General features: G+C 39.0%; 1 protein-coding gene and 1 pseudogene across 2 annotated transcripts in view; one reads left to right on the forward strand and one right to left on the reverse strand.

Moving 5' to 3' along the window:
• USP43 (ubiquitin specific peptidase 43) overlaps positions 1 to 26091 on the reverse strand; it is a 66108-nt gene that overhangs the window by 16809 nt on the left and 23208 nt on the right. Inside the window, exon 3 of one of the 2 annotated variants that reach the window (XM_056549537.1) lies at positions 9352 to 9486. In XM_056549537.1, coding sequence (XP_056405512.1) covers positions 9352 to 9486 — 135 coding nt within the window. The remainder of the gene's footprint in view (positions 1 to 9351; positions 9487 to 26091) is intronic. The other variant, XM_056549538.1, reaches the window with a different exon arrangement.
• On the forward strand, positions 3688 to 3821 carry LOC130297821 (U2 spliceosomal RNA; annotated as a pseudogene).

The following is a 26091-nucleotide window of genomic DNA, read 5'->3' on the forward strand; positions in this document are numbered from 1 at the left end:
ATACTGCTATGTACAAGAATATAACTACTATAATACTGCTCCTATATACAAGAATATAACTACTATAATACTGCTCCTATATACAAGAATATAAATACTAGAATACTGCTCCTATATACAAGAATATAACTACTATAATGCTGCTCCTATATACAAGAATATAACTACTATAATACTGCCCCCTATATACAAGAATATAACTACTATAATACTGCTCCTATATACAATAATATAACTACTATAATACTGTCCCTATATACAAGAATATAACTACTATAATACTGCTCCTATATACAAGAATATAACTACTATAATACTGCTCCTATATACAAGAATATAACTACTATAATACTGCCCCCTATATACAAGAATATAACTACTATAATACTGTTCCTATATACAAGAATATAACTACTATAATACTGCTCCTATATACAAGAATATAAATACTATAATACTGCTCCTATATACAAGAATATAACTACTATAATACTGCCCCATATATACAAGAATATAACTACTATAATACTGTTCCTATATACAAGAATATAACTACTATAATACTGCCTCCTATATACAAGAATATATCTACTATAATACTGCTCCTATATACAAGAATATAACTACTATAATACTGCCCCTATATACAAGAATATAACTACTATGATACTGATCCTATATACTGTACATTAATAAACCTATAATAATGCTGCTCCTATGTACAATATAACTACTAGTATTCCACCTAAAAATAACATTAATATTATAACAGCAGCAGACTAATAGTTTCTGCCCCCAGACATTTTGGGAAAAGAGGGGGGGGGGCTCTTCTCTGGAAAAAAAAAAAAAAATCAAATAAATAAATAAAAAACACTTAAGACAAAATAACTATATGAGGTGTAAATGGATTTTCCTCCTCAGATGTAGGTAAATGTATACATTGTGTGCAGTCAGCTGTAGTAAGGAGGATAAGCTGCTTTTCGAGGGATTAGGTGCGGTAAATCCAAGAAGGTTTTTTTTTTCTTGTGTGTTTTTTATAATTGGGCAACTATGATAATAAGCAGACGGATGACACCCACCACACCATCCGCCCCCCTCCCCGTCCCACCGCCGCACAGCAAGGCGCTACTCTCATAGCAGCTGGCCAAAGCTAATTGGCATCAGGCGGCATTACATGTTGTGGCATGGCATGGGTTAACCATGCTTGTCAGCGTGAATCGGGGCAGGGGGGGGATTGGAATAAAAAATTTTAAGGAACCGATGGATCCGATTCAGTGGAAGGGGAGGGGGTCGTAAGAGGATTGTTAAGGAAGCATGGTAGATCCGCTAATGAGAGTTCTGCCAAGTACAGAGTCTGTTCTATAGACTGAAAAATACAAGCTCCTCGCCCATCTGTCTGGGTACTGCTAACACTCTGCCGAAAACCACACCGGCACGCTATATACCATAGGAGGCTTATACATAATGGGGGTTATCTAAAAGCCTTAAAACCAGGGGTGTAGCTATAGGTGGCAGTCACATGCTGGTGCTCCAACAGGTATTTGGAGTGGCAGTGCCCATGTGCGCGGCAATAACTGGAAGCCCTATGAAAACTGAATGGAGCGGGGGCTGAGCCTACACACTCCCACTCCAATCAGTCTGGGGACAATTGACCACCATTCTGGTGATCTCACTGGGCCCAACACCGATTAGCTATGGCAGTGGTCTTCAAATTGTTGTCCTCCAGCATGGCTGAACAACCTTCAACATGGGCTACCATTAGGGTTGCCCTCTGGCCGGTATTTTGGCCACCGAAAACCACACCGGCACGCTATATACCATAGGAGGTTTATACATAATGGGGGTTATGTAAAAGCCTTAAAACCAGGGGTGTAGCTATAGGTGGCAGTCGCATGCTGGTGCTCCAACAGGTATTTGGAGTGGCAGTGCCCATGTGCGCGGCAATATCTGGAAGCCCTATGAAAACTGAATGGAGCGGGGGCTGAGCCTACACACTCCCACTCCAATCAGTCTGGGGAAAATTGACCACCATTCTGGTGATCTCACTGGGACCAACACCGATTAGCTATGGCAGTGGTCTTCAAATTGTTGTCCTCCAGCATGGCTGAACAACCTTCAACATGGGTTACCATTAGGGTTGCCATCTGGCCGGTATTTTGGCCACCCTGCCGGTATTTTTATATTAAAAATACAGGCAATGCAATGGCCGGTATTTATCCAACCGATCCTCCAACTCCCGGAATGTTGCACCATATACTATAACAGTGTTTCCCAAACAGAGCACCTCCAGCTGTTGCAAAACTACAACTCCCAGCATGCCCGGACAGCCGTTGGCTGTCCGGGCATGCTGGGAATTGTAGTTTCGCAACAGCTGGAGGCACCCTGGTTGGAAAACACTGACCTATACTATATACTACTATGTAGTCCAACATGCTGGGAATTGTAGTTGTCGTTTGAGGCAGCTGCTGGGCCACAGGCTGTATCAGGGCATGCTGGGAGTTGTAGTCAGTAACTAACTGCAACTCCTGAATTTAATAAATAAAAAAAAAATGATCTCCGTATAAGGAGAAATAAAAAAGTTATAGGGGTCAGAATAGGACACAATTTTCCCCGCAGTGTATCCTGTGATGTTACACATATATAATTAATTAGGAACATTAACATGGCCGGAATTTTTTTTGCAAGAAAGGTGGCGACCCTAGCTACCATAGTTGTAGTTTTGCAACATCTGGAGGGCCACAGTTTGGAGACCACTGAGCTAGGGGAGAAGGATAACCTCCTTAAAGGGGTTATCCAGGAAAAAACTTATATATATATATATATATCTCAACTCGCTACAGAAAGTTAAACAGATTTGTAAATTACTTCTATTAAAAAAATCTTAATCCTTTCAGTACTTATGAGCTTCTGAAGTTGAGTTGTTCTTTTCTGTCTAAGTCCTCTCTGATGACACGTGTCTCGGGAACCGCCCAGTTTAGAAGCAAATCCCCATAGCAAACAGAGACAAGCAGAGATGTCAGCAGAGAGCATTGTTGCCAGACAGAAAACAACAACTCAACTTCAGCAGCTGATAATTATTGAAAGGATTAAGATTTTTTTAATAGAAGTAATTTACAAATCTGTTTAACTTTCAGGAGCCAGTTGATATATATATATATATATATATATATATATAAAAAAGTTTTTTTCCTGGAATACCCCTTTAACCACAGACATAACCTGAAGATCCTGGGCCCCATGGCAAAGAATCTGAAATGATAAAAAAACTGAGGTGTAAAAATGACTGTACACAGATACCGCCAATAATATGAAAATGTTGTCATGCTGACATTGCCAACTCATAAATATCCATATTCACAAAAATATAGGGCACAGACTTGTGCAAAGTTATAGGTATGAGTAAAGTGGCCCAGGCTATTTGTACCCTATGGCTAAAGCCCAAAGGTTGCCACGACTAAAACCGAGTCAAAACACATTGGCACTGGAGAAATTTCGCCTTTTAATCGATGGACCTGAGTGGATTTCCTAAACCACAGTATGGTCAGGAGTCTAGAGAACATGTAGTACTATACTACGGCCCCCACAACAAGATCAAAGAAGACTTCCTGAAGCAGCACCTCTTGAAAAGGCCCTAAAGTCACGTCACTCTACATTTTTGGCACCTACCCAAAGTCCAGCAAAGGATCGTACGCTTCTCGGTCTTTTGGCTAAGATCAAGTGTAGTATCTGTTCTTATCAGGTAGTCCACTGGTGGGAATGGATGGCGGTATGGAGAAGCAGGGGTAACGGGGCGTTCCAGGGCTGGTGCCCCAGAACCAGCTCAACGACTGCTCTGATGTGCTGTTTCCTCCAGATCTGGCCATGAGGTTGGGGGTGTAGAGCCAAGGTACATTTGTGCCTTGGGGAGTGGCCTAAACTGACTGGATGGATTCCCCATTGAGTGGAAGCACTGCACCATTAACTCTTCACCTTTGGCACTCACCCTTGGTATCCCGGCCTTCTGGCTAGGATCAGGGACATTTTTTATAGATCCGGCCAGATGACCGGGCAGTATATCTGCACTCATCCTCTTATTTATTTATTTTTGTTTGTCACTGTGCCACTTTTACGTGTTTGTTTCATACACAGGATTTGTCAGGATGCGGTAGCCCTTCTGGGTGTCCCTCCTGGCGGTCTAGGGGAGGGGTGTGTGGCCATTAGGTTCCTCACCTCCCTGCAACCCCTGCCCATCTTGGCTTTGGTCAAGTTGCCATCAGTATACGGCTCCTCGGCTGATACCTTGGTTAATGCCCAGGTTGAAGCCAGGTGCATTTGTGGCCCCTTAGCAGCTTCGGCGAAAAGGGGCATTGAACCTGGATCCTTGCAGGTGCCTTTTGGGCCGGAGGTGAAGGGTAGGTTTGTTGGGGGGCCTCTATCCTGTTGGAGAAGGGCTTAGCGATAGGCCGCATCTTTTGTGCAAGTTTTTTTTTAGTGTGACACGTTTGCACTTTTTCTTGCACTTTGGGTGATAGAGAGCACTTGCCTCGGCTCAAAAAAAAAAAAAAAAGGATCGTACCCCCCCCATGAAGAAGTGGGGTACAAGCTAGTTGTATAGAGATTCTATATAGGGGGCTGCAGTGACCGCAGTTGTTTCCGGGCCCCAAAGCCCCCTCTGCCACATTAAGAAGATGCTACAATTATAAATGGCACATGATGGTGGACGTATTACAGATTATTTTCCTTTTTTAGGCACCTGGCAAAGTCCAGCAAAGGATCGTACCAATCATGAGGAAGAGGGGGTCAAAGCTTGTATAGAGCTTCTATATAGGGGGCTGCAGTGATCGCAGTTGTTTCCGGACCCCAAAGCCCCCACTGCCACATTAAGAAGATGCTACAATTATAAATGGCACATGATGGTGGACGTATTACAGATTATTTTCCTTTTTTAGGCACCTGGCAAAGTCCAGCAAAGGATCGTACCAATCATGAGGAAGAGGGGGTCAAAGCTTGTATAGAGCTTCTATATAGGGGGCTGCAGTGATCGCAGTTGTTTCCGGACCCCAAAGCCCCCACTGCCACATTAGGAAGATGCCACAATCATAAATAGAACATGATGGTAGGTGGACGTGTTACAAATTATTGATTTGGAGCTCGGGAGATTTGAGTTACCCTTCACGACCCCCAAAATTAAGTGCCATTCGCCCCCCCCCCCCCAAGCCCTCCCGCCCCATCAGTTTGGAGCCTCTTTATTCCCCTCGCGTGCATTTTGCAGGAAAGTTAACATTTCTCCGGCACGTATACCTTACATTATTTATAATCTAGGCAATAAAACCGTCTTGCTTCAAGGCAAACAAAAGTCAGCCCCAGCTCTGAAGTGCGGGGGGTGGGGGGCGCTACAGTACCCAATTCTGGAATTAGAGCGTCAGCAGTGGCTGTCATACAAGTTTATCAGTGAGTGACCACGGTGGTGTAGTGCAACACATCAGACGCTCCACAGTCTGGAAGGATGTCTTATTTACCGTGTAAATATATACTCAGGAAGGAGACGCAGGTCACGTGACCGAGTTCGACGGCCAAAAAACAAATAAGAGTCGAGGCCCTGTATATTGTAATATTGAGCTGTTCCATGGTAGAAAAGTGTTTCCAAATCTGTTGCAAAACTACAACTTCCAGCATGCCCTGACAGCCGAAGGCTGTCAGGGCATGCTGGGAGTTGTAGTTTTGCAACAGATATAGAGCCACTGGTTGGGAAACAACTAAAAAAAAAGGATTTTTATTATGTTCCCCCTCTATTGCCCAGAGGGTCATAGAGGAGGAACTAAATATATATATATATATTTTTTTTTTTCTTTTTAAATAATAGATGATGCCGGGCATTAAAGGGTTAATACGTCCCAAACCCAGGACTCTAAAGTGCTGTCCTACTGGAACGTTTTGCCGAGGAAGTGACCTCAAGCTCGGAGGTGTCAGGAACAATGTGATTCAGCATCACACGCCTGATCGAGTCTCCATTGTACTGATCCTCTGCCTAATCCCCAGGTTTGAGCCTCGCTGGCAGGGCGTGGAGACAGGCGGGCGACACCAGCTCAAGGCCCGCTATTCACTATAAAAAAGGTCAGGCCGTAACCGGGCGACGACACCCACACAGTCGCCCCCCCCCCCTGCCCCCATCATAGGCAACCAAGTCACTGAAACGTGCAGACTGCCACATGCCAGTCAGTAAGTCAATGGTGAAGCTGTAAGGGTTAAAAAAAAATGAAAACATATTTAATTGTAAAAAAAAATTGTACATGTGTGAAAAGCCACGCTGAATGGGTGGATTTTTGTATAATTCATGCGAAAATGCACAGGAAAGTGACCTTTTTGGGTGTGTATGTGTGTGTATGTGTATGTGTGTGTGTGTGTGTGTGTGGAGGGGGGGGGGGTCAGGTTTGGGGGTGCCATGTTGAAAAATACAGTATTTCAAAGCTTTGCAGATTTTTCAGCGTGGCACGGAATTTTCTACTTAAAGGGGTTATCCAGGAAAAAACTTTTTTTTTACATATATCAACTGGCTCTAGAAAGTTACCGTAAACAGATTTGTAAATTACTTCTATTAAAAAAAATCTTAATCTTTTCAGTACTTATGAGCTGCTGAAGTTGAGTTGTTCTTTTCTGTCTAAGTGCTCTGTGATCACACCTGTCTCGGGAACCGCCCAGTTTAGAAGCAAATCCCTATCTGTGCAGTTCCCGAGACAAGCAGAGATGTCAGCAGAGAGCACTGTTGCCAGACAGGAAAGAACAACTCAACTTCGGCAGCTGATAATTATTGAAAGGATTAAGATTTTTTAATAGAAGTCATTTACAAATCTGTTTAACTTTCTGGAGCCAGTTCATATGAAAAAAAACAAACAACAAATTTTCCTGGAATACCCCTTTAAGTCAACGGAGGATGTTTATTTTTTTTTTTAATGCAAAACCACAGTGATATAGGTGCAGATAGGTATAGATTTTGCATTCAAAACAGCGCAGATTTTAGCTGGGTGAATACGTTCAGAGGCTGCATTAAAAAATTGGGCTTGTTTTACCAGCAAATTGAGCCTCAAATTTTCAAGTTTGTTTTGAAGTCACACCTCTGTGCAGCACCCGGCGTTCAACGCTGAGTGTGGGCGGTGGGGGTTGTGATGTCATGGCCACGCAACTCGTGACATCACGCCACACCCCCTCAATGCAAGTCTAAGGGAGGGGCGCCACGCCCCTCCATTAGACTTGCATTGAGGGGGTGTGACGTGATGTGACGAGGGGGCATGCCCGTGACAAACGACCCCCGCTCCAAGCATTCGGAACAAAATGTTCCGAATACTGGGGCAGCAGAGTACCCCTTTAAAGTTATGAACCAAAAAATATGCTACCTCCAATAGGTGGCAGTGGAGTGCAATCTAGTCTTATTCTGAAGAGTTACTTTGTATACTTTTTTCCCATAGAGCATTGCATCCATACGCTACTTTGGTGGTCTCCTCGAGTAGATACACAACTCTGGTCTAAACTTGGGACCCCCAATTTTTTTCCCAGTCTTTGTCACCATCTGGTAACTTCGATAACCTGGAACCATCAAACTGGGTTCACTCTGGATGAAAAGAAGTCCTTGGTAGTCGGAAAAATGTCATTTTTTTGGCACTGTTATCAGTATGGGGCGCCAATTACGGGTAATATTCTTCCCTGATGCAAGAAGAAGCTCAGGAGGATCTAAGGAACCGGAGACGTGAATCCAGAATGATAGCGCGTCCGTCCAGCAGTCTGGAAGATTGCACAGGAGAGACGTAAATAATTCATCACTTTTCAGCGTTAACCCTTATATGCCAACAAAGGACGGTAACCTGGACTACATACAGAGAGGAAAGCGCCCAGCAGAGAAGGGGTTACATGAATTTTGTTTTGCATGGTTGCAGCAAAGCCGTCCACATGGCAGTCCAGTGAGGCCCAGAGACCGCCGCTCGGCCTGCCGGTGACCCCAAGCTCACTTCTTCTTCCATGATTTTTTTATTATTATTTTTTGAATGGTTCTCGTCCGCCTAATTTTAGTGGGCAAAGCGGGATTACCATATGGTCCTAATGCGATCGGTATCAGCGGACGTTACAATGACACATGTCTCCTACATGGCCCGGAGCAAAAGAAACGCTGAGACCAAAGACTAATAGATGTATAGAGCTGCCTATTTTATATTACATTTTTATTTATTTCATTCTTTTTTTTCAACCACATGTTCTTTTCTGGGTGTTTTTGTGATGGGAAATCTCCCCACTAGGAAAAGACACAAAAAAAGCAGAACTCTTTTTTTCAGGAAAAAAGAAAAAAAAATGATATTATAATATATATATATATATATATATATATATATATATATATTTTTTTTTTTTATGTTATGTCAGAGAAAATTTTTGTAAAAAGAAAAAATAATTATTAATAATCTTAATAATAACAATAATTATTATCATTATATCGTATTTGTTGTTGTTATTAATAATAGTACTGGTAATAATAATAAATTGTTACATATAATATAATATATAATAAATAAAATAAAACATTAAATTATATTAATTCAAATAAAGAATAATAAAAATATTAGCAATAAAAACAGCTTCCCACTATTATAACAGATGCCACAATTGGGCCTTGGTCACACAATGCAGTTTTTATATTAAAAAAAAAAAAATTTTCACTCCTCGCTTTCATTTAGGCTTCATTACAAACCTATGTGGTATAGGCCCATAATACTTTGGCCATAGAACACTATACCGCCCTCTACCTCTAAATGAAATATTGTATTAGAGAGATAAAGAAAAAAATTTGCTTCTTGGCACCATAGAGCAACACACGTGGAGTCCCTGCAGGACCGTATTATAGGATTAGAAAAACATGGTTGCTTTGTTCCAGAAACAGCGCCACACCTGTCTATCGGTGGTGTCTGGTATTGCAGTATAGCTCTGTAAAAAAAATTACTTGCGCTAATACTGTAATACCACACACAACCTGAAGACAGGTGTGGCGCTATGTTTTTTCCAATGCTGTAAACCTACAATAAGGCCAAGCACATATGTGGCTGCAAGGTTCCTAGAAGCATCATGCAATTTTGTTGCAAGTTATAGGTTTTTTGTGTGTTTTTTGTAAATAAATTGAAAAACTTTTAGGCAAAAATTATGTGAATACACCGGAGATGTAGTGGAACTATTTACCCAGGAAATCTTCCCATCCATAAAAGGCTGGAGGGCAGAGTGGCAGACGCACCTGGGCTGAAAGGCCCCTTTGCTGCAAAAGAATCTATCACTATTATAAATGATACATAGTAGTGAGGCTCAATATGTTTTGGGTTTTATCTAGACTAGACCCACCTTTACCGAGTTTTTGGATTTCTGAGACGGTGGATTGAGATCTTCATTGACCCGGTCCAGCAGCCACAGAAGGAACTCCAAGGCATCGTGTTGAGAATTCCCCCGAAACTGGGAGCCGTACTTCGCCACGACATTCTGAATAAAGAGAGAAGAAAAAAAAGGCAGATCAAATACAAGTAACAAAATTCTTCTCAGTTGGTGCCTCCTGCTTGGGAAATAGGTCCCAAAGCTTGTATCCAGCACCTTCTGGCCATTTGACCCCATCATAAGTTGCCCCCACATCTCAAGGGCCATTCAACCTTAAGCTATTGGGCTCCAAAATTTGCAACATGACCATGTATTTACCAAGTGTCATTCGTGATACTGGATCGCCCCTCCAGGCACCAGGTGTAGTTGCTACCTTTGCGCTCCTTATATTTATGCCGCTGGTTGTGTATATAGGGCAGTGGTCTCCAAACTGTGGACCTCCCAATGACGTAAAATTACAACTACCAGTATGCACGGACAGCCGTTGGCTGTCCCTCTTATCCGAAAAGCCTGGAGGGAACAACCATCATCCCATTATATAGAATACTAAATAATTTACTTAGGTGGGTCACATGCCATTGACTGGATGTGTATATAGGGCAGTGGTCTCCAAACTGTGGACCTCCCAATGACGTAAAATTACAACTACCAGTATGCACGGACAGCCGTTGGCTGTCCCTCTTATCCGAAAAGCCTGGAGGGAACAACCATCATCCCATTATATAGAATACTGAATAATTTACTTATGCGGGTCACATGCCATTGACTGGTTGTGTATATAGGGCAGTAGTCTTCAAACTTTGAACCTCCGGATGTTGCAAAACTACAACTCCCAGCATGCCCGGACAGCCAACGGCTGTCCGGGCATGCTGAGAGTTGTAGTTTGGAGACAACTGGTGATCAACTGGGGGTCATCCTAACATGATGGGAATCAACTTGGGGCAAAAAGTGGCCATTCTGGACCCATATTGAAGGTCTAGGTATAAATGTGGCACTTTCTCCTATATAATTTATATATATATATATTTATAAAATATATATACCTTTCCCGTCTCCCTCTGATCCAAAAAGCCTGGAGGGAACAACCATCATCTCATTATACAGAATGCCACATACTTAATTTACTCAAATTCTTTATCATAGGTGAGTCACATGCCATTGACTGGTTGTGTATATAGGGCAGTAGTCTCCTGTGGACCTCCCGATGTTGCAAAACTACATACCCAGACAGCCGATGCTGGGAGCTGTAGTTTTGCAACAGCTGAAGGCCCATAGTTTGGAGACCACTGGTATAAGGGGTCATCCCAACATGATGGCAATTAACTGAGGACAAACAGTGGCCATTCTGGACCCATGTTGCGGGTCTGATAGTGTATACCAAGCCCCATTTATACCTACATGTGTTGTATTACTTTTTGTTTTATCCTTTCCAGTATATAACCCAAAAAGTGGGGCGGGAACAACCATCATCTCAATGTATATATCGAATACCACATATTTAATTTACTCAAATTCTTCATATTAGGCGGGTCACATGCCATTGTTGGCATTCCAGGCTCAGTAGAACCGGTCTCTGACATACCTGACTATTAATACACCTGCCGGGTAGCGGCCGCACTACGGGCCCAGCATTGCTTTATTATACCCCGAATCTGCCCCAGGGTATCACCCCCATCTTCCTCCTCCTCATCTCTGTACATACATCCCCGCTGCAGATGCAGGCGCTAGAGGTAAAGATGCTACAATGACAGGTCACTAGAGGACAGCGAGGAAAGGTAAATATAGACACCACACATCCCGGCCCACTGACTCATCCTCCGAGAGCGTCACAAGATCACAGCTCACCTACAGACACTGTCACTACTATATCGGGGATAGGGAGAGTGTATCTAAGCCTGTCAGGTGTGATACTGTGCTGCTGGGCTGGTGTATCTAAGTCTATCAGGTGTGATACTGTGCTGCTGGGCTGGTGTATCTAAGCCTATCAGGTGTGATACTGTGCTGCTGGGCTGGTGTATCTAAGCCTATCAGGTGTGATACTGTGCTGCTGGGCTGGTGTATCTAAGCCTATCAGGTGTGATACAGTGCTGCTGGGCTGGTGTATCTAAGCCTATCAGGTGTGATACTGTGCTGCTGGGCTGGTGTATCTAAGCCTATCAGGTGTGATACAGTGCTGCTGGGCTGGTGTATCTAAGCCTATCAGGTGTGATACAGTGCTGCTAGGCTGGTGTATCTAACCCTATCAGGTGTCATACTGTGCTGCTGGGCTGGTGTATCTAAGCCTATCAGGTGTGATACAGTGCTGCTGGGCTGGTGTATCTAAGCCTATCAGGTGTGATACTGTGCTGCTAGGCTGGTGTATCTAGCCCTATCAGGTGTCATACTGTGCTGCTGGGCTGGTGTATCTAAGCCTATTCTTTGCAGTACTGTCTAATGAGCTGGTGTATCTAAACCTATGAGGTGTGATACTGTGCTGGTATATCTAAGCCTATCAGGTGTCATACTGTGCTGCTGGGCTGGCGTATCTAAACCTATTCTTTGCAATACTATATAATGACCTGGTGTATCTAAACCTATCAGGTGTGATACTGTGCTGCTGGGCTGGTGTATCTAAGCCTATTCTTAGCAGTACTATCTAATGAGCTGGTGTATCTAAACCTATCAGGTATGATGCTGTGCTGCTGGGCTGATGTATCTAAGCCTATTCTTTGCAGTACTGTCTAATGAGCTGGTGTATCTAATCCTGTCAGGTTTGATACTGTGCTGCTGGGCTGCTGTATCTAAACTTATTCTTTGCAATACTGTCTAATGAGCTGGTGTATCTAAACCTATCAGGTGTGATACTGTGCTGCTGGGCTGGTGTATCTAAACCATTCTTTGCAATACTCTCTAATGAGCTGTGTATCTTAACCTATCAGGTGTGATACTGTGCTGCTGGGCTGGTGTATCTGGGACTATTATGTATGATCTTGTCTGCTGAGAGGGTGTATCTAAGGCTATACTTTCTAAAACCGTCTGATAAACTGGTGTATCTAAGCATGTGATGTGTGATATTGTTTCCTGAGAGGGTATATCTAGACATACACTTTGTGATACTATCTGCTGAGCTCGTGTATCTAAGGCTTTCCTTTGCGATACTGCATCATGATCTGATGTATCTAAACCTATAATGTGTGATAATGTGCTGCTAGGCTGGTGTTTCTCAACCTATGATGTGTGATACTGTGCTGCTAGGCTGGTGTATCTAAACCTATCATGTGTGATATTGTGCTGTTGGTCTGGTGTATCTAAGGCTATCATGTTGATACTGTTTACAGAGAGAGTGTATCTAAGGCTATACTTTCTAAAATGGATAAGCTGGGGTATCTAAGCATGTGGTGTGTGATAAGGTATCCTGGGAGGGTGTATCTAGACTTATCCTTTGTGATATTGTCTGTTGAGCTAGTGTATCTAAGGCCTTCCTTTGCAAGACTCTATGATGAGCTGGTGTATCTAAACCTATCGTGTGATACTGTCTGCTGAGAGGGTGTATCTAAGGCTATACTTTCTAAAACTGATAAGCTGGGGTATCTAAGCATGTGAAGTGTGATACTGTCTCCAGACGTATCCTTTGTGATATTGTCTGTTGAGCTAGTGTATCTAAGGCTGGTGTATCTAAACCTGTCATGTGTGATACTGTGTTGCTGGGCTGGTGTATTTAGGGCTATCATGTGTGATATCCTCTGCTGAGAGGGCGTATCTAAGGCTATCCCTTCCGAAACGGTCTAATGAGCTACTGTATCTAAGCATGTCATGTGTGATACTACCTGCTGTTCTAATGTATCTCAGCCTATCATTTATGATACTGTATGCTGAGCTAGTGTATCTAAACGTGCCATGTGGGATATTGTGTACTAAACTAGTACATTCATATGTAATACTGTCTGATAAGCTAGTGTATCTAAGCCTATGATGTGTGATACTGTGCTGATAAACTGGTTTATCTTGCCCTACTGTTTGTGATACGGTCTGATGAGCTGGCGTATCTAAGACTAAGACCATCATATGTGATACTGTAGGCCATTGTTTCCCAACCAGGGTGCCTCCAGCTGTTGCAAAACTACAACTCCCAGCATGCCCGGACAGCCGAAGGCTGTCCGGGCATGCTGGGAATTGTAGTTTTGCAACAGCTGGAGGCACTCAGGTTGGGAAACACTGAGCTGGTGTATCTAAGCCTATGGTGTGGGATGAGTGGACAGTGACAGACAGAGGCGCCATAGACGTCTGTATACGTGACCTCTGACCCCTCATTTCCTCCATGAATATTCTACACTTATTAGGTTTTCCTCCTGGTCGGACCTGTTCATTACTTCCCACCACAAGACCCAAAACTGCCCCCAGGTCCCCTCTGTGGTGGCGAAGGGTGGGGGGGGGGGGATCAGGTAATGGAGCCCAAAATACCATAGACCTGATCATTCACACTGTTCACACTGCGCCATTGTCCGCTGGAAACCGGTCAATCTACTGTTCCCGCTCAGAGTACAACACATTAACCTCCGCACCGCCAGCGCCTGGAATGATAGGGACTATTATCTACTCTAGATAGAAAGACAATATACTAACCCAGGTTATACCAGCATGGTCCATATCACTATATACAGGAGATATATAACTTATACCAGCTGTACATATATATTATATACAGTATATACCCAGGTTATACCAGCATGGTCCATATCACTATATACAGGAGATATATAACTTATACCAGCTGTACATATATAATTATATACAGTATATACCAGGTTATACCAGCATGGTCCATATCACTATATACAGGAGATATATAACTTATACCAGCTGTACATATATATTATATACAGTATATACCAGGTTATACCAGCATGGTCCATATCGCTATATACAGGAGATATATAACTTATACCAGCTGTACATATATATTATAGACAGTATATACCCAGGTTATACCAGCATGGTCCATATCACTATATACAGGAGATATATAACTTATACCAGCTGTACATATATATTTATATACAGTATATACCAGGTTATACCAGCATGGTCCATATCACTATATACAGGAGATATATAACTTATACCAGCTGTGCATATATAATTATATACATATATGTACCGAGGTTATACCAGCATGGTCCATATCACTATATACAGGAGATATATAACTTATACCAGCTGTACATATATAATTAAATACAGTATATACCAGGTTATACCAGCACGGTCCATCACTACATACAGGAGATATATAACTTATACCAGCTGTACATATATATTATATACAGTATATACCCAGGTTATACCAGCATGGTCCATATCACTATATACAGGAGATATATAACTTATACCAGCTGTACATATATATTATATACAGTATATACCCAGGTTATACCAGCATGGTCCATATCACTATATACAGGAGATATATAACTTATACCAGCTGTACATATATATTATATACAGTATATACCAGGTTATACCAACATGGTCCATATCCCTATATACAGGAGATATATAACTTATACCAGCTGTACATATATATTATATACAGTATATACCCAGGTTATACCAGCATGGTCCATATCACTATATACAGGAGATATATAACTTATACCAGCTGTACATATATAATTATATACAGTATATACCAAGGTTATAGCAGCATGGTCCATATCACTATATACAGGATATATATAACTTATACCAGCTGTACATATATATTATATACAGTATATACCAGGTTATACCAGCACGGTCCATATCACTATATACAGGAGATATATAACTTATACCAGCTGTACATATATATTATATACAGTATATACCAGCATGGTCCATATCACTATATACAGGAGATATATAACTTATACCAGCTGTACATATATATTATATACAGTATATACCCAGGTTATACCAATATGGTCCATATCACTATATACAGGAGATATATAACTTATACCAGCTGTTCATATATATTATATACATTATATACCAGGTTATACCAGCATGGTCCATATCACTATATACAGGAGATATATAACTTATACCAGCTGTACATATATATTATATACAGTATATACCAGGTTATACCAGCATGGTCCATATCACTATATACAGGAGATATATAACTTATACCAGCTGTTCATATATATTATATACAGTATATACCAGGTTATACCAGCATGGTCCATATCCCTATATACAGGAGATATATAACTTATACCAGCTGTACATATATATTATATACAGTATATACCAGGTTATACAAGCATGGTCCATATCACTATATACAGGAGATATATAACTTATACCAGCTGTACATATATATTATATACAGTATATACCAGGTTATACCAGCATGGTCCATATCACTATATACAGGAGATATATAACTTATACCAGCTGTACATATATATTATATACAGTATATACCAGGTTATACAAGCATGGTCCATATCACTATATACAGGAGATATATAACTTATACCAGCTGTACATATATATTATATACAGTATATACCAGGTTATACCAGCATGGTCCATATCACTATATACAGGAGATATATAACTTATACCAGCTGTACATATATATTATATACAGTATATACCAGGTTATACAAGCATGGTCCATATCACTATATACAGGAGATATATAACTTATACCAGCTGTACATATATATTATATACAGTATATACCAGGTTATACCAGCATGGTCCATATCACTATATACAGGAGATATATAACTTATACCAGCTGTACATAAATATTTTATACAGTATATACCCAGGTTATACCAGCATGGTCCATATCACTATATACAGGAGATATATAACTTATACCAGCTGTACATATATATTATATACAGTATATACCCAGGTTATACCAGCATGGTCCATATCACTATATACAGGAGATATATAACTTATACCAGCTGTACATATATAATTATATACAGTATATACCCAGGTTATACCAGCATGGTCCATATCACTATATACAGGAGATATATAACTTATACCAGCTGTACATATATAATTATATACAGTTTATACCCAGGTTATACCAACATGGTCCATATCACTATATACAGGAGATATATAACTTATACCAGCTGTTGATATATATTATATACATTATATACCAGGTTATACCAGCATGGTCCATATCCCTATATACAGGAGATATATAACTTATACCAGCTGTACATATATATTATATACAGTATATACCAGGTTATACCAGCATGGTCCATATCACTATATATAGGAGATATATAACTTATACCAGCTGTACATATATATTATATACAGTATATACCAGGTTATACCAGCATGGTTCATATAACTATATACAGGAGATATATAACTTATACCAGCTGTACATATATATTATATACAGTATATACCCAGGTTATACAAGCATGGTCCATATCACTATATACAGGAGATATATAACTTATACCAGCTGTACATATATATTATATACAGTATATACCCAGGTTATACAAGCATGGTCCATATCACTATATACAGGAGATATATAACTTATACCAGCTGTACATATATAATTATATACAGTATATACCCAGGTTATTCCAGCATGGTCCATATCACTATATACAGGAGATATATAACTTATACCAGCTGTACATATATATTATATACAGTATATACCAGGTTATACCAGCATGGTCCATATCACTATATACAGGAGATATAGAACTTATACCAGCTGTACATATATATTACATACAGTATATACCAGGTTATACCAGCATGGTCCATATCACTATATACAGGAGATATATAACTTATACCAGCTGTACATATATATTATATACAGTATATACCAGGTTATACCAGTATGGTCCATATCACTATATACAGGAGATATATAACTTATACCAGCTGTACATATATATTATATACAGTATATACCCAGATTATACAAGCATGGTCCATATCACTATATACAGGAGATATATAACTTATACCAGCTGTACATATATATTATATACAGTATATACCCAGGTTATACAAGCATGGTCCATATCACTATATACAGGAGATATATAACTTCTACCAGCTGTACATATATATTATATACAGTATATACCAGGTTATACAAGCATGGTCCATATCACTATATACAGGAGATATATAACTTATACCAGCTGTACATATATATTATATACAGTATATACCAGGTTATACCAGCATGGTCCATATTACTATATACAGGAGATATATAACTTATACCAGCTATACATATATATTATATACAGTATATACCAGGTTATACCAGCATGGTCCATATCACTATATACAGGAGATATATAACTTATACCAGCTGTTCATATATATTATATACAGTATATACCAGGTTATACCAGCATGGTCCATATCCCTATATACAGGAGATATATAACTTATACCAGCTGTACATATATATTATATACAGTATATACCAGGTTATACAAGCATGGTCCATATCACTATATACAGGAGATATATAACTTATACCAGCTGTACATATATATTATATACAGTATATACCAGGTTATACAAGCATGGTCCATATCACTATATACAGGAGATATATAACTTATACCAGCTGTACATATATATTATATACAGTATATACCAGGTTATACCAGCATGGTCCATATCACTATATACAGGAGATATATAACTTATACCAGCTGTACATAAATATTTTATACAGTATATACCCAGGTTATACCAGCATGGTCCATATCACTATATACAGGAGATATATAACTTATACCAGCTGTACATATATATTATATACAGTATATACCCAGGTTATACCAGCATGGTCCATATCACTATATACAGGAGATATATAACTTATACCAGCTGTACATATATAATTATATACAGTATATACCAGGTTATACCAGCATGGTTCATATCACTATATACAGGAGATATATAACTTATACCAGCTGTACATATATATTATATACAGTATATACCCAGGTTATACAAGCATGGTCCATATCACTATATACAGGAGATATATAACTTATACCAGCTGTACATATATATTATATACAGTATATACCCAGGTTATACAAGCATGGTCCATATCACTATATACAGGAGATATATAACTTATACCAGCTGTACATATATATTATATACAGTATATACCAGGTTATACCAGCATGGTCCATATCACTATATACAGGAGATATATAACTTATACCAGCTGTACATATATATTATATACAGTATATACCCAGGTTATACAAGCATGGTCCATATCACTATATACAGGAGATATATAACTTATACCAGCTGTACATATATATTATATACAGTATATACCCAGGTTATACAAGCATGGTCCATATCACTATATACAGGAGATATATAACTTATACCAGCTGTACATATATATTATATACAGTATATACCAGGTTATACAAGCATGGTCCATATCACTATATACAGGAGATATATAACTTATACCAGCTGTACATATATATTATATACAGTATATACCAGGTTATACTAGCATGGTCCATATCACTATATACAGGAGATATATAACTTATACCAGCTGTACATATATATTATATACAGTATATACCAGGTTATACCAGCATGGTCCATATCACTATAAACAGGAGATATATAACTTATACCAGCTGTACATATATATTATATACAGTATATACCAGGTTATACCAGCATGGTCCATATCACTATATACAGGAGATATATAACTTATACCAGCTGTACATAAATATTTTATACAGTATATACCCAGGTTATACCAGCATGGTCCATATCACTATATACAGGAGATATATAACTTATACCAGCTGTACATATATGTTATATACAGTATATACCCAGGTTATACCAGCATGGTCCATATCACTATATACAGGAGATATATAACTTATACCAGCTGTACATATATATTATATACAGTATATACCCAGGTTATACCAGCATGGTCCATATCACTATATACAGGAGATATATAACTTATACCAGCTGTACATATATATTATATACAGTATATACCAGGTTATACCAGCATGGTCCATATCACTATATACAGGAGATATATAACTTATACCAGCTGTACATATATATTATATACAGTATATACCAGGTTATACCAGCATGGTCCATACCACTATATACAGGAGATATATAACTTATACCAGCTGTACATATATATTATATACAGTATATACCAGGTTATACCAGCATGGTCCATATCACTATATACAGGAGATACATAACTTATACCAGCTGTACATATATATTATATACAGTATATACCCAGGTTATACCAGCATGGTCCATTTCACTATATACAGGAGATATATAACTTATACAGCTGTACATATATATTATATACAGTACATACCAGGTTATACCAGCATGGTCCATATCACTATATACAGGAGATATATAACTTATACGAGCTGTACATATATATTATATACAGTATATACCAGGTTATTCCAGCATGGTCCATATCACTATATACAGGAGATATATAACTTATACCAGCTGTACATATATATATATATATATTATAGACAGTATATACCCAGGTTATACCAGCATGGTCCATATCACTATATACAGGAGATATATAACTTATACCAGCTGTACATATATATTATATACAGTATATACCAGGTTATACCAGCATGGTCCATATCACTATATACAGGAGATATATAACTTATACCAGCTGTACATATATATATATATATATTATAGACAGTATATACCCAGGTTATACCAGCATGGTCCATATCACTATATACAGGAGATATATAACTTATACCAGCTGTACATATATATTATATACAGTATATACCAGGTTATACCAGCATGGTCCATATCACTATATACAGGAGATATATAACTTATACCAGCTGTACATATATATTATATACAGTATATACCAGGTTATACCAGCATGGTCCATATCACTATATACAGGAGATATATAACTTATACCAGCTGTACATATATATAATATACAGTATATACCCAGGTTATACCAGCATGGTCCATATCACTGCATACAGGAGATATATAACTTATACCAGCTGTACATATATATTATATACAGTATATACCAGGTTATACCAGCATGGTCCATATCACTATATACAGGAGATATATAACTTATACCAGCTGTACATATATATTATATACAGCATATACCAGGTTATACCAGCATGGTCCATATCACTATATACAGGAGATATATAACTTATACCAGCTGTACATATTATATACAGTATATACCAGGTTATAGCAGCATGGTCCATATCACTATATACAGGAGATATATAACTTATAGCAGCTGTACATATATAATTATATACAGTATATACCCAGGTTATACCAGCATGGTCCATATCACTATATACAGGAGATATATAACTTATACCAGCTGTACATATTATATACAGTATATACCAGGTTATACCAGCATGGTCCATATCACTATATACAGGAGATATATAACTTATACCAGCTGTACATATATATTATATACAGTGTATACCCAGGTTATACCAGCATGGTCCATATCACTATATACAGGAGATATATAACTTATACCAGCTGTACATATATATTATATACAGTATATACCAGGTTATACCAGCATGGCCCATATCACTATATACAGGAGATATATAACTTATACCAGCTGTGCATATATAATTATATACAGTATATACCCAGGTTATACCAGCATGGTCCATATCACTATATACAGGAGATATATAACTTATACCAGCTGTACATATATAATTACATTCAGTATATACCAGGTTATACCAGCATGGTCCATATCACTATATACAGGAGATATATAACTTATTCCAGCTGTACATATATAATTATATACAGTATATACCCAGGTTATACCAGCATGGTCCATATCATTATATACAGGAGATATATAACTTATACCAGCTGTACATATATATTATATACAGTATATACCAGGTTATACCAGCATGGTCCATATCACTATATACAGGAGACATATAACTTATACCAGCTGTACATATATATTATATACAGTATATACCCAGGTTATACCAGCATGGTCCATATCACTATATACAGGAGATATATAACTTATACCAGCTGTACATATTATATACAGTATATACCAGGTTATACCAGCATGGTCCATATCACTATATACAGGAGATATATAACTTATACCAGCTGTACATATATAATTATATACAGTATATACCCAGGTTATACCAGCATGGTCCATATCACTATATAAAGGAGATATATAACTTATACCAGCTGTACATATATCTAATATACAGTATATACCAGGTTATGCCAGCATGGTCCATATCACTATATACAGGAGATATATAACTTATACCAGCTGTACATATATATTATATACAGTATAGACCAGGTTACACCAGCATGGTCCATATCACTATATACAGGAGATATATAACTTATACCAGCTGTACATATATCTTATATACAGTATATACCAGGTTATGCCAGCATGGTCCATATCACTATATACAGGAGATATATAACTTATACCAGCTGTACATATATATTATATACAGTATATACCAGGTTATACCAGCATGGTCCATATCACTATATACAGGAGATATATAACTTATACCAGCTGTACATATATATTATATACAGTATATACCAGGTTATACCAGCATGGTCCATATCACTATATACAGGAGATATATAACTTATACCAGCTGTACATATATATTATATACAGTATATACCAGGTTATACCAGCATGGTCCATATCACTATATACAGGAGATATATAACTTATACCAGCTGTACATATATCTAATATACAGTATATACCAGGTTATGCCAGCATGTTCTGTTCTATGTCACTATATATAGGATGTTGCACTTGTTGGTGAATATTTTCCGCTCTATGACAAGCTGTTGGTGTCTGCCATGTCATCAGTGTCACCATCAGATTCGATGTCACTGTCTGCCACTCTACATTCCGCTCATGAGTAACATTTCCAAGTATGAAGAATATTTAACCCCTTCAGCAGACGTCTGATCATTAGTATGTGGTGCCCCTCAGGTTTTAGGAGGAGATTTACCATGAACTCATTGCTGCCCCCTGTGGGGTACCTCAATTTACATTATCTGCCCATAGGTGTGGCGGAGGGCACATGCCTGGGTCATGGCTGTCACTCTCTAATTTCTTATATATTGCTGTATATAGATTAGTGAATGGCCCCCATTGTCAGGTGCACAGGTAGGATGTAAACACATACACAGGAGTATTGTTTTCTATCATGGCCCCAGGGGTGAACACAGGGCAAAAGCACTGCATTCCCATGATGCAAGAGCAGAGCGCCCTGGCACCATACATCTCCTCCACTACCAGGTCCCACGCATTCCAGACCTGTGTGTCAAGTGCAGCCGCAATCTAGGACCCAGTGTACAACCCAGGTGCAGAGCAAAAACCTGACAATAAGGAAAAATAATGTACACAGTGATGTCACAGTACAGAGATAATACACACAGTGATGTCACAGTACAGGGATAATACACACAGTGATGTCACAGTACAGGGATAATACACACAGTGATGTCACAGTACAAGGATAATACACAGTGATGTCACAGTACAGGCATAATACACACAGTGATGTCACAGTACAAGGATAATACACACAGTGATGTCACAGTACAGGGATAATACACAGTGATGTCACAGTACAGGGATAATACACACAGTGATGTAACAGTACAGGGATAATACACAGTGATGTTACAGTACAGGGATAATACACAGTGATGTCACAGTACAGGGATAATACACACAGTGATGTCACAGTACAGAGATAATACACACAGTGATGTCACAGTACAGGGATAATACACACAGTGATGTCACAGTACATAGATAATACACACAGTGATGTCACAGTACAGGGATAATACACACAGTGATGTCACAGTACAGGGATAATACACACAGTGATGTCACAGTACAGGGATAACACACAGTGATGTCACAGTACAGGGATAACACGCAGTGATGTCACAGTACAGGGATAATACACACAGTGATGTCACAGTACAGGGATAATACACAGTGATATCACAGTACAGGGATAAAACATACAGTGATGTCACAGTACAGGGATAATACACAGTGATGTCACAGTACAGGGATAATACATATAGTGATGTCACAGTACAGGGATAATAGCTACAGTGATGTCACAGTACAGGGATAATAGCTACAGTGAGGTCACAGTACAGGGATAATAGCTACAGTGATGTCACAGTACAGGGATAATACAGAGTGATGTCACAGTACAGGGATAATTCACACAGTGATGTCACAGTACAGGGATAATGCTCACAAGGATTTCACAATAGAGGGATAATACACACAGTGATGTCACAGTACAGGGATAATACACACAGTGATGTCACAATACAAGGATAATATACACAGTGATGTCACAGTACAGGGATAATACACAGTGATATCACAGTACAGGGATAAAACATACAGTGATGTCACAGTACAGGGATAATACACAGTGATATCACAGTACAGGGATAATACATACAGTGATGTCACAGTACAGGGATAATACAGAGTGATGTCACAGTACAGGGATAATACAGAGTGATGTCACAGTACAGGGATAATTCACACAGTGATGTCACAGTACAGGGATAATGCTCACAAGGATTTCACAATAGAGGGATAATACACACAGTGATGTCACAGTACAGGGATAATACACACAGTGATGTCACAATACAAGGATAATATACACAGTGATGTCACAGTACAGGGATAATACACAGTGATATCACAGTACAGGGATAAAACATACAGTGATGTCACAGTACAGGGATAATACACAGTGATATCACAGTACAGGGATAATACATACAGTGATGTCACAGTACAGGGATAATACAGAGTGATGTCACAGTACAGGGATAATACAGAGTGATGTCACAATACAAGGATAATGCACACAGTGATGTCACAGTACAGAGATAATACACACAGTGATGTAACAGTACAGGGATAATACACAGTGATGTCACAGTACAAGGATAATACACAGGGATGTCACAGTACAGGGATAATACACACAGTGATGTCATAGTACAGGGATAATACAAATTGATGTCACAATACAGGGATAATACACACAGTGATGTCACAGTACAGGGATAATACACACAGTGATGTCACAGTACAGAGATAATACACACAGTGATGTCACAGTACAGGGATAATACACACAGTGATGTCACAATACAGGGATAATACACAGTGATGTCACAGTACAGGGATAATACACACAGTGATGTCACAGTACAGGGATAATACACACAGTGATGTCACAGTACAGGGATAATACACACAGTGATGTCACAGTACAGGGATAATACACACAGTGATGTCACAGTACAGAGATAATACACAGTGATGTCACAGTACAGGAATAATACACACAGTGCTGTCACATTACAGGGATAATAAACACAGTGATGTCACAGTACAGGGATAATACACGCAGTGATGTCACAATACAAGGATAATGCACACAGTGATGTCACAGTACAGAGATAATACACACAGTGATGTAACAGTACAGGGATAATACACAGTGATGTCACAGTACAAGGATAATACACAGGGATGTCACAGTACAGGGATAATACACACAGTGATGTCATAGTACAGGGATAATACAAATTGATGTCACAATACAGGGATAATACACACAGTGATGTCACAGTACAGGGATAATACACACAGTGATGTCACAGTACAGGGATAATACACACAGTGATGTCACAGTACAGGGATAATACACACAGTGATGTCACAGTACAGGGATAATACACACAGTGATGTCACAGTACAGAGATAATACACAGTGATGTCACAGTACAGGAATAATGTACACAGTGATATCACAGTACAGGGATAATACACAGTGATGTCACAGTACAGGGATAATACACACAGTGCTGTCACATTACAGGGATAATAAACACAGTGATGTCACAGTACAGGGATAATACACGCAGTGATGTTACAGTACAGGGATAATACACACAGTGATGTCACAGTACAGGGATAATACACACAGTGATGTCACAGTACAGGGATAATACACACAGTGATGTCACAGTACAGGGATAATGCACACAGTGAAGTCACAGTACAGGGATAATACACACAGTGATGTCACAGTACAGAGATAATACACAGTGATGTCACAGTACAGGAATAATGTACACAGTGATGTCACAGTACAGGAATAATGTACACAGTGATATCACAGTACAGGGATAATACACAGTGATGTCACAGTACAGGGATAATACACACAGTGATGTCACAGTACAGGGATAATACACACAGTGATGTCACAGTACAGGGATAATACACACAGTGATGTCACAGTACAGGGATAATGCACACAGTGAAGTCACAGTACAGGGATAATACACACAGTGATGTCACAGTACAGAGATAATACACAGTGATGTCACAGTACAGGAATAATGTACACAGTGATATCACAGTACAGGGATAATACACAGTGATGTCACAGTACAGGGATAATACACACAGTGCTGTCA

This window comes from Hyla sarda, chromosome 13 (assembly GCF_029499605.1).
Source record: "Hyla sarda isolate aHylSar1 chromosome 13, aHylSar1.hap1, whole genome shotgun sequence".
In the NCBI taxonomy this organism is placed as follows: Eukaryota; Metazoa; Chordata; class Amphibia; order Anura; family Hylidae; genus Hyla; species Hyla sarda.